Source organism: Pangasianodon hypophthalmus, chromosome 4, assembly GCF_027358585.1.
Source record: "Pangasianodon hypophthalmus isolate fPanHyp1 chromosome 4, fPanHyp1.pri, whole genome shotgun sequence".
Taxonomy (NCBI): Eukaryota; Metazoa; Chordata; class Actinopteri; order Siluriformes; family Pangasiidae; genus Pangasianodon; species Pangasianodon hypophthalmus.
In genome coordinates, this window is record NC_069713.1 from 33,210,432 (window position 1) to 33,222,470 (window position 12,039).

The following is a 12,039-nucleotide window of genomic DNA, read 5'->3' on the forward strand; positions in this document are numbered from 1 at the left end:
CATCGCAGTAATAAAATGTGTGGCTGTCAGTACCTCTGCTTCACTGAAGCTTCACATTAAGGCATCTTCACATGAACATTTTAGGCAGAACACTGCAGAACTTTCAACTCCTCAAAACCAACAAAAGATCTCCTAAGATAATGTTTGACGCTTTCAGAACGCTTGAATGTAATTTCAGAATACTATGATAGAGATGATGATGTCAGAATTAAGTAAGGACCAGACTAAAATCAGGAAGAACTGTGCTGAGAGGAGAATAAGCTGCCAAATGAGCATCAGAAATATACTTTATAAAATGAAAGGAAGAAAACTGAAATGTTAAATCATTATTTCACATTCTCACTTTAAACAAATCCGACCTTCTCTCTGTGTGTAGACTCTTCATTCTGCTGATGAGGCTCAACACTGTATAATAAAAGTGTAGTTTTTGTACAGTGCAGTTGGATTTCCTGTCACTGTGGGCTGCAGAGCACAGTAGTATAGTGCAGAGTCTGATACAGCAGCAGAGGAGATGAGCAGATCCACTCGTTTATCTCCAGGAACTTTAGCAGACAGACGTGGTGAAATAGGATCACTTTGAAATCCACTTGGAGTGATGTACAGAAGGAACTCAGGTTTAGATTTTGGATATTGTCTGTACCACTGCAGGTTGTTTACGGTAGCACTGAATTTTTTGTAACTGCAGGACAGAGTAACATTAACACCTTCATCTACAACTTCACGAGGGGAAAGTGGCTGTATTGAATCTGCCATGGAGTCACCTGTCATAGAGAAGAGAACATAATGTTTTTAACCTTTACACAATCAAACCAGAACAACGTAAGTCACACCCACATTCTGATGTTTCTTAACACCACACAGAATAATTAATCACTAATTCAACACTTAATATTTCTGAAAGAACAAAAAGTCAATGTAGAACTCACCTAGTGAAAGCCACAGACACATGAATATAACAGTGAACATGATGAATGGTCTTAGCTGAATGAAAATATTCTTTCTGTACTCTGGTATGTTAACATCATAAAGGTTGATGAAGCTCCGCCCCACAGCATCACATGACAGTGTCACCAATGTTACTGACAGATTGTTGATTCTTACTGAAGCATCCTGGCTTTACACTCAGCATGACATGGGGAAACTGTCCTGAACTCAAACTGTAAGCAGGAAATTAATGTAATTATGAAAAAATCTTTATTTTAATCTCTAAAAACATAATCTAATAATTACATTATTAAATATTAAAATTTTAATTTAGTGTTGTCTCTACATTAGGGGCTTTGGCACCATCAGATATATCAGAGAGAACAGAAACACAAAGTGTGTTTTTAACTGTAGCAGGTAATTTTATATATATATATATAAATTTAGTTATTTTTGCATAACAAATGTTTTCTCAGGTGTTTCACTGCTCGTCTTGGCAACGATTTCAAAGATGCCAGCAAACCATTAGGCCTTAAAAGGACTGTAATAGCTGAATTTCCCTCTGGGACAAATACAGCTATCTGTCTATCTATCTATCTATCTATTAAATGAAGGTTGCAGTGGTTTTCACTTGGAGAGTGTGTGATAATTGTAATTTGTAATTCATATTTTTTTAATTTGTTAATTAATCTGAAAAATAAAACTTTCCTGTACTCAAGATCACATCAGAAGAAGAGAAAGAACAGTAAAGGCAGAGTTACAGATGAGTTCAGTGTTTCTGACACAGCAGGTACATTACTTTGTCAAAGAAATGATATTAGATGAGAATTTATTCCTATGACAGTTTAGTCTTAAGTGGGCAGTTGTGTTGTTTTATCAGAATGGTGTGTGTGAAATTAGCTTAGCTACTAAGAGTAACCAGGGCAGGGGTGAGGATAATATATATGCAGTAGGTATGATAGAAGAACAGCTATAGCCTCTATCACAGAGGTTTTATTGTGAAAAGTAGTATTCATCAGCAAAGAGCTCAACATCTCTGGAGGATGTGAGCAGGGCTGTGTGGTGCTCTAGTACTTTGTCCACAATAAGATAAGTGACTGCGCCATCTTGTGTTCACCGAGGAGAAAAACCTTAACACACTAATAAATGTTTACCCCACATACAGGTCATACATTACAGAAAGACCAAAAGAGCTATGAGCTGTAGAAAAGAGTTCTTTAATTTCACAAATTTATATATTTTCAAAAATATATAGTTTTTATTCACACACACACACACACACCATATAAAATAAGGCAGCAAACTGTAAATCACACACACTGCAGTGGTAAATTCCACAGATATTCTCCATCCCAACAGAAGTGACAAAGCGTGTGAGGTCTGATTCTTATCTAATCTGATTTCCTGCACAGTCCCACCTGAAACTCCTTCCTTACTTTTAAAGATTATCTCGTTCTGTTGAGGTTTTAGTTGTTGAAAATTGGGCTATCACTGATTGCCACAATATACAGTTTCAGTACTCTAAATGTGGATGTACTACACTCAGATGATGAAATGTCCTTCCTCAGGAGAATTCAACAGTGTCATTACTCCAGTCAGAACAGAGAGACTCATGAGTCCACTGGCATTGTGGAATTCTGCTATGAGGATTGAGCCAAGCCTTGTCTTTAGTGCACTGGCTATCCAGGAATATGGAATTGTAGCATGAGGATACAAAGATTTCTTTATTATAAAAATGACCCAACACCACACTAGAAGAAAAGACTTTAAGCAGAAGAATTGTAAAAATGTGAGAATGTGATGATGATTTGTTTTAGTGCAGCACAGTGACACAGCGGGTAGCGCTGCTGCATCACAGCTCCAGGTTCCCAGTTTGATGCTGAGTTCAGGTCACTGTCAGTTTGTGTGCAGTTTTACATGTTCACCCCGTGTCTGTGTGGGTTTCCACATGGGTTCTCCGGTTTCTTCCCACCTCCAACACACATGACAGAATGACATTTGCTAGGAGAAATTGCCCCTCGGTGTGAACGAGTGTGTGAAAGGCTTTGTGCATGGTGCTCTGTGAAGGACTGACATCCCATTCAGGGTGTTTTCCCACCTCACACCCAGGAGATCCCGGGACAGACTCCGTATCCACCACCACCCTGACCAGCATAAAGTGCCTACTGAAGAATGAATGCTGTCTCCTCATAATGCAACATGTTCCAACAATATAAACTCTTTATGTATCTTCAGAGAGAAAGAGAGATTCCCCCAAAAAGGGCAGTTTCTCTAAAGCCTCAGCAATACTGCTCTCACTATAACAAAACTGTGTTGAAGTTTTTGAACAGTGCAGTTGGATTTCCTGTCACTGTGGGCCGCAGAGCACAGTAGTATAGTGCAGAGTCTGATACAGCAGCAGAGGAGATGAGCAGATCCACTCGTTTATCTCCGGGAAATGTAGCAGACATTCTTGGGGGAGGGTTGGGACTCAGACCTCCATTTTCCAAAATATAAAGAAGGAACTCAGGTTTAGATTTTGGATATTGTCTGTACCACTGCAGGTTGGTGTTTCCTGTAGCACTTTTGATTTCGTATTTGCAGGACAGAGTAACATTAACACCTTCATCTACAACTACACGAGGGGAAAGTGGCTGTATTGAATCTGCCATGGAGTCACCTGTCATAGAGAAGAGAACATAATGTTTTTAACCTTTACACAATCAAACCAGAACTACATAAGTCACACCCACATTCTGATGTTTCTTAACACCACACAGAATAATTAATCACTAATTCAACACTTAATATTTCTGAAAGAACAAAAAGTCAATGTAGAACTCACCTAGTGAAAGCCACAGACACATGAATATAACAGTGAACATGATGAATGGTCTTAGCTGAATGAAAATATTCTTTCTGTACTCTGATATGTTAACATCATAAAGGTTGATGAAGCTCCACCCCACAGCATCACATGACAGTGTCCCCAATGTTACTGACAGATTGTTAATTCTTACTGAAGCATCCTGGCTTTACATTCAGCATCACATGGGGAAACTGTCCTGAACTCAAACTTTCCTGTAAGCAGGAAAATAATGTAATGAACAATTATTCATTCTAGTCTATAAAAATATAATCCAATAATTGCATTATTAAATATTTTAATTGCCTGTTATATTTTTCTAAGTGGTGCTGCTACATTAGGGGCATTGGCCCCACCACATATTGCAGTGAACAAGTACACTATATGGCCAAAAGTATGTGGACACCTAACCCTCTCACCCATATGTGGTTCTTCCCCAAACTGTTCCCACAAATTTGGAAGTGCACAATTGTCTAGAATGTGTTTGTATCCTGTAGCATTAAGATTTCCTTTCACTGGAACTAAGGGACCCAAACATGTTCCAGCATGACAACCTCCCTGTGCAGAAAGTGAGATCCATGAAGACATGGTGTGCCAAGGTTGGTGTAGAAGAACTCGAGTGGCCTGCACTGAACCCTGATCTCAACCCCACTCAACACCTTTGGGATGAATCGGTATGACGGCTGCACACCAGGCCTTCTTACCCGAAATCAGTGCCTGACCTCTTGCACACTTGTAGCTGAATGAGAACAAATCCATATGGCCATGTTCCAAAATCTAGTGGAAAACCTTTAGAGAAGATGGAGGCTGTTATAGCAGCAAAGAGGAGACCAACTCCATATTAATGCCCATGGATTTGGAATGATGTTCAATACTCTGAATACTTTCTACACTTCTTTTGGCCTTTGGTGCAAGACTGCAATAAGATTAAACATCATGTACAATCTCTGTTTTTAATTCAGATCATTATATATAAAGGTGCTATGTCTGTATGATTGAAGAACTGTAGAGTCTATATTATTGTGCAAAGTAGTATTCATAATCAAAGAACTCAACATCTCTGGGGGATGTGAGCAGGGTCCTAGTACTTGGCCCACAATAAGAAAACTGACTACGCCATCTTGTGGAGAAAGGAGAAAGGCTTTAACACACCAAGGGTTTTGTTTGTTTGTGTGTTTTTTAACTGAACCCTACCACTGTGCCCCAGTTTGCACTAAAAAAGGGGATGCTTGGAATAAGAAGTCTTTTTTCATTCACAAATCATAACAAATAGTAATTTGCAGAACATATCTTTATTTAACTCCTGAACTTGTACAGAGCCTCAGCTGCTTCACTCGAGTTCAGCTTTCTATCTAATGTAAGTGAGTAAGCTAGGAAACTATCTTTCAAAACAACAACGTCTTTCCCAAATCAAGAAACTGTTGTTTATAGCTGACAACAGGAGCCACCTAATAATATTTTATCAGATTTCCTTCAGATGTTGAATTTGTTACATTCCAGAAAGATCCGAAAGTTGACTGGACACGTTATCACGATCTACTAGGACATTGGGACGCAGTGCAGCTGCACCTCTTATGGGCAAAGTAACATTGTCTTTGTCCCTTCAATTTAATTCTATTCAATTTTATTTGTATAGCGCTTATAACAATGGATATTCTCACAAAGCAGCTTTACAGAGACATTATGAGGAATAAACCTTGAGAGGAACCAGACTCGAATGGGACTCCATCCTCATCTGGGTGACACCGGATAGTACGATTATAAATAATTCCCTTCTATATATAGTGCAATTGTGTAAAAGTCTATTTAGTTGAAGTTATCAACTGTTCACTGATGGAGACTTGAGTGCAAAACTGTTCATAGCAGTTGCAGTCCAAAGCCATCTTCATGGTTTCTAAGTGGAACCATCCTCAGTAATCTCATGTATCTTTAGGCTGTTCATGTGAAGCCATCCTCTGCAGCAGCGAGTGATTTCCAAATGACGAGAGCTTCAACCAGAAGTAGGGCATCAGGATGGATCAGGCAGGTCCTGAGAGCAGAAGGGGTCAGGATCACTGGTATCTCAGGAGCAGCATGTGTAGCCCGACAGAGAGAGAGAGAATAACGGAGAGAGCAAGAGAAACACAGATTATTAGGTATGCTAATTGTCACGTAATGGTTAAGGACAATGTACAGAGTGCAAGTAGGGACTCCAGCATGACTAGCTGTGACAGCATAACTAAAAGGGAGAGCCAGAAGGTAACACAGAAATTTAACTGGGAGACAATGCAGTGTGGATAAGATAGGGGTGATGTGGTCATATCTTCTGGTTCTAGAAGGAACTCTTGCTGCTGCATTCTGGACTCACTGGAGTTTGTTTATGCTCCTAATGGAACATCCAGACAGTAAGACATTACAATAATCCAACCTAGAGGTAACAAATGAAGGATAGCCTTCTTTCAGCTCAGAAATATAGCTAAGATAAGAAAAATAATGTCACTAAGTGATGCAGAAAAATGTGTAACTTTCGTGTTGATCCTTCTTTATTCTTCTTTTCTGTTTCTTTCAGCTGCATATGTTACCACAAATGCTGTGTGTGTCTGTGGTTAACTGATAACAAGTTGGTAAAGGGAGTATCTTTGATGTGGTTTTAGAAACTTCATATAAACCATTGTTATGTTTTTGTACAGCCTTTCATTGACTCTGTATTACTGTGCTACATCTCTGAGAGCGCAGTGATAGAGTGCAGAATCTGAAATCTGCAGATCTATGATAGTAAGTTCAGTAGAGTCTGAGGTTGTTTTTGAATTGAATCGAGTGCCAGAGGGATTGTACTCACTAGAACTTCGCGACTTTGCGCCTTTATACAGTAAAAACTGTGGTGCGCTGTTAGGATATTGTTTGTACCAGTAAAGCAGAATGTATTCGTTGCTTGTATCATATGAACATTTCAGAGTAACAGTGTCTGTTTCATTCCTGATAATGTTGGTATCTTCATCCGTCGGCCCAATTTTATCTGCAAAACTGCCTGCTGTAGAGAAGAACATAAAGAAATAAATCTGTGAAGTATTTTTGTAAACAAAATATTGACTTATAAAAGTAAGAAATTACTAGATTAATAAAAAGATGGGCATAAATATAAAAAAAATGAATTACCTGTAGCTAGAGTGAGAATCAGTGGTGTGTATCTCACTATGTACAGTAAGTTGTATAGTTGAGCCATTTCTGAACACAGCTCTGTGAGGATTCTGTATAATAGTGCTGTATGTGCTGAACTTTACACATGAGGGAACACGTCTCTAGAAGGCCACAGCCAGGAAGTGCTGCTGTTGTAGCATAACTTTGTACAGATCATCACTTCACAGTATCAGTGACAGTGAACTGAGTCACCAATACAACACACAACTATTCCACTGTTGCTGATCAACACACTGCATCCCACTTCACCTCTTAAACATCTCTTTTAGAATTAGAGGTCTGTGTTGTGGCTCAAGATTAAACCTCTATACAAAAATATAAGCATGTGTATTAGTGTAGGTGTTTAAATTTAAATTGGCCAACACTAATATGACATTTTATTTTAGCCAAATTATGTGTGCTATTTTGACTCAGACATAAAAACTGGCTTGACTAGCAAGTTCACTTTTACAGAAAAAGGTTATTTCACAGCTTTAACCTGCAAACCTGCAAAATGGCCTCAAGGAATGTGGTCATATTTTTGCTGCCTTTGCTGATAAAGACAGGCAGAAAGCTGACATAACATATCTAACAGGAAAACCCCGGGAGGCAATGAAGGGAATGAGGACATGGCAGGAAGGCTTCGGAAAGAGTGATGATGACTTTTTATTTACTTATTGTTATTTTTGCACTTTTCAGCAGTTTTTCTTCCTCCAGCCTGATCACAGACAAGTTCACTGGCAGCTCTGCTGTGTTGGTTCTTTCTCTCTCTCATGGGTCCAAAAGCCACTTACCCGCTCCTTACCCGCTCCTTCTCTCTGTCCTCCCATGCACAGCCGGCACTTGAAAATGTCCCCACTGTCACAATAACCAACATTCAAAATATATACAGCTTCTTCATGATTGCCATCACAAATTCATTGTCTAATGTCCTTAGCCTAATTTTAAAGGCAAATAATAAAACACTGGTGTTTAAACAGCTGTAGGTGTTAAACATGCAAACCATACAAGTCAAGTTAGTTTTTATTGTCATTCCTCTATATAGCTTGTATACATTGGAAATAAATGCCGTTTCTCCGGGATCGTGGTGCAACACACAACAGCACACAAGACTACATAAAGTGCAACCAGACAACACGTGAGACGAGAGCAGGACAATAAATACACAGTAAATACACAGGACGATAAATACACAGAACAATAAATACACAGGACAATAAATACACAGAACAGTAAATACACAGAACATGGGCTGTAAACTATAAACTATTTGGTAGTGTAGCAGCAGGTATATCTATAGGTATATCATACCTCCGAATACCTGGCTATTCACACGGTGGGATGAGAATTACACATGGACAGCCTATAATACTTACAGTCATGGGAAAAAGAAAGTACACCCTGCTTCAATTCTGTGTTTTTATTGATCAGAACCTAAATGATAATTGTGTGTTCCTCACCAACTTCTATACACAAAGACGTAACCTCAGGTCACAACAACAAAACACAACAGATTTCAATATGCAGTCGTTTTTTTCCCTAAAAATAAACCAACATTCAGAATCCAGATGGGAAAAAATAAGTACACCCTCTAATTCAGTAACATGTAGAAACAGGTTCAGCAACAATAACTTGAAGTAAACATTTCTGTAGGAGTTTATGAGTCTCTCACATGGTTTTGGAGAAATTTAACCCACTCTTCTTTACAGCATTGCTTCAGTTCATTGATGTTTGAGGGCATTCGTTTATGCACAGCTCTCTTAAGATCCCACCACGGCATCTCAATGGGGTTGAGGTCTGGACTTTGACTTGGCCATTCCAACAGCTTCATTTGTTTCTTCTTCAGACATTCAGTCAATTTGCTGGTGTGTTTGGGATCATTGTCCTGTTGCATGACCCAGTTTCAGCCCAGCTTAAGCTGCTGGACAGATGGACTCACATTTATCTCATTTTATTCTGCTATGAAGTGGAGTTCATCTTTGTCTCAATGACTGCAAGTTTCCCAGGTCCTGTGGAGCAAAACAAGCCCAAATCATCAGCCCTCCACCACCAGGCTTCACAGCTGGTATGAGGTGTTTGTGGTGATACGCTGTGATTGGTTTTCTCCAATCATGGTGCTGTGCATGATGACCAAACATCTCCACCTTGGTCTCATCAGTCCAGGATATTGTTCCAGAACTATTGCTTTTTGTTCAGATGCAATTTTGCAAAACCTAAGTCCTGTTGCATATTCTTCTTGGAGAGAAGCAGCTTTTTCCTAGCCATTCTTCCAAGAAAGTCATACTTGTTGAGTCTTTTTCTGATTCTGATTCTCTCGTGAATATAAACATTTAATGTGCTTACAGAAGCCTGCAGGTCACATGAATCAAATCAAATCAGATTTTATTGGTCTCACACACAACCATACAGAGTATAATGTGCAGTGAAATGCTTTAGAATGTGATTTAGTTTATTATTGTGCTGTTACTCACTTACATTTCTTAATATATGGGCATAAAAACAATAAATCTGGTGTCTGGTCTCTTTAATTCATGGTATGACACTGTAAATATTGTAGATTTTATTGATGCTGTTTTACATGTCACTTGAGATGAAGAGTAAATGAGCTCTGAGCATATTTACTGCCTCCTGAAGGCATTTTACAGGGCCATAATACTTCTCCATTCCCTGTAGTTACTGAAATACCACATGGATGGAGGTAGATATAACATGTACATGTCATTTGAAATCATTTACATTTCAGGCAGGTAATGTGCTTTCTTAACTGGTGTGGTTCTGCATGCAGTGTTGCTTGTCTCTGTCTCTTTGTTTCTGTTTCCTTTGCAGCTGCTGCACTGTGCGCTGGTGTGTGTAAGCAGACCCAACCTTCTTGTGTGGAGGACATTGTGTTTTATATTTTGTTTTTTATTTTTGCACAATTCTCAGTTATGCAGATTTTCAGTTTATCACGTCCACCATGGACAATTCCCCTCCAGACCACCAGAGGACTCCCTTACTCACATTTTTTGAAATTCTTCTTTTGTTGTCTGCCCCACTTCCTTCCTTGTTTGTGCTCACCTGTTTTGCGTTCCTCTAATTAGTTTCCCTATTTAAGTTCTGTGTTTTCCCTCCTTAGTTGTGCAGCATTGTGTGTGTAGTTGGTGTGGCTGCTGGCGTGTTATTTGCAGTGTGAGTAGTTTTTGTTGGTTTTACACTTTTTCCTCCAAAAAAAACCACATTATTTTACTGGTTCTGTAGATTACGGAGGTCAAAATCTGGTCCTAGAGGGTCGACTAAAGCTGTTAAAGAATGAGTTGAATTAGGCGTTACAGCATGGAAATCACCAAACTGCTGGACTCCAAACCTCCAGCACCAGAATTTAGCAGCCCTAATGTAGAGAAACATACAGCGGAAGTGGTGTTCTCTTTCTACATTTCTTCCAGAATTCAAAATGACAAAGCTTTTACCCAAGACATTCTTCATATTGACAATATTGGTCAGTTCACATCTAATGCAGCTGGAGAATAAGATCAGTATCCCCATATCTTTTCAGTATCCCTATATCTTTTTGTAAAGTACATCGCAGTAATAAAATGTGTGGCTGTCAGTACCTCTGCTTCACTGAAGCTTCACATTAAGGCATCTTCACATGAACATTTTAGGCAGAACACTGCAGAACTTTCAACTCCTCAAAACCAACAAAATATCTCCTAAGATAATGTTTGACGCTTTCAGAACGCTTGAATGTAATTTCAGAATACTATGATAGAGATGATGATGTCAGAATTAAGTAAGGACCAGACTAAAATCAGGAAGAACTGTGCTGAGAGGAGAATAAGCTGCCAAATGAGCATCAGAAATATACTTTATAAAATGAAAGGAAGAAAACTGAAATGTTAAATCATTATTTCACATTCTGACTTTAAACAAATCCGACCTTCTCTCTGTGTGTAGACTCTTCATTCTGCTGATGAGGCTCAACACTGTATAATAAAACTGCAGTTTTTGTACAGTGCAGTTGGATTTCCTGTCACTGTGGGCTGCAGAGCACAGTAGTATAGTGCAGAGTCTGATACAGCAGCAGAGGAGATGAGCAGATCCACTCGTTTATCTCCAGGAAGTTTAGCAGACATTCTTGGGGGAAGGTTGGAACTCAGACCTCCACTTTCCAAAATATAAAGAAGGAACTCAGGTTTAGATTTTGGATATTGTCTGTACCAGTGCAGATTCTGTACAGCAGCACTGTAGTTGCAGGACAGAGTAACATCATCACCTTCATCTACAACTACATGAGGGGAAAGTGGCTGTATTGAATCTGCCATGGAGTCACCTGTCATAGAGAAGAGAACATAATGTTTTTAACCTTTACACAATCAAACCAGAACTACATAAGTCACACCCACATTCTGATGTTTTTTAACACCACACAGAATAATTAATCACTAATTCAACACTTAATATTTCTGAAAGAACAAAAGGTCAATGTAGAACTCACCTAGTGAAAGCCACAGACACATGAATATAACAGTGAACATGATGAATGGTCTTAGCTGAATGAAAATATTCTTTCTGTACTCTGATATGTTAACATCATGAAGGTTGCTGAAGCTCCGCCCCACAGCATCACATGACAGTGTCACCAATGTTACTGACAGATTGTTGACTTGCTGCATCCTGACATTACATTCAGCAGCAGTTTAGTGACCAATAAAACATCAACAACAACTCTTAAATGTGTTCATTTATTTATCAGCATCTTTCTGAAAGCTTTATTCTCAGTGTACAGATGAATACATCACCTACAGAACAGATAAATAGACTGCAGTTCATTCGGGGCAAAAAATAAAAATCCACATTTTGGGTGCAAAATTTATAATTGTTCAACTCCTTGAACTTTTCATGTTTTTTTTTTCTTCTTTACAAAGAGACATGGTTGCAGAGTGAAAGTAGCACGTTTTTGTCAGTAGCTGAGTTTATTGCTTTATTTTGCCCCCTAGTGGAATAACAGAGACTAGTGCTTTTATTTCTGAATCTTTTCATTCAATTACTTCCACAACATGGTTTTAATTTAGAACAAAATTCATTTCTAAATGTCTTTGATGGGCCAAATTAGCCAGTATCCCACTGGATAAATG

The 12,039-nt window shown here is 38.8% G+C and overlaps 2 gene segments (V, D, J or C); both read right to left on the reverse strand.

Moving 5' to 3' along the window:
• Nucleotides 1–465: 465 nt before the first annotated feature.
• LOC117597204 (T cell receptor alpha variable 22-like) lies at nucleotides 466–966 on the reverse strand (the record flags this gene model as incomplete). The annotated part of the segment is given in 2 exon segments: nucleotides 466–761; nucleotides 927–966. Coding segments are annotated over 2 exon segments (336 nt in total), but the record flags the coding sequence as incomplete, so codon positions are not given.
• A 9,981-nt stretch (nucleotides 967–10,947) lies between these two features.
• Nucleotides 10,948–11,439, reverse strand: LOC117597128 (T cell receptor alpha variable 12-3-like; the record flags this gene model as incomplete). The annotated part of the segment is given in 2 exon segments: nucleotides 10,948–11,234; nucleotides 11,400–11,439. Coding segments are annotated over 2 exon segments (327 nt in total), but the record flags the coding sequence as incomplete, so codon positions are not given.
• Nucleotides 11,440–12,039: the final 600 nt, after the last annotated feature.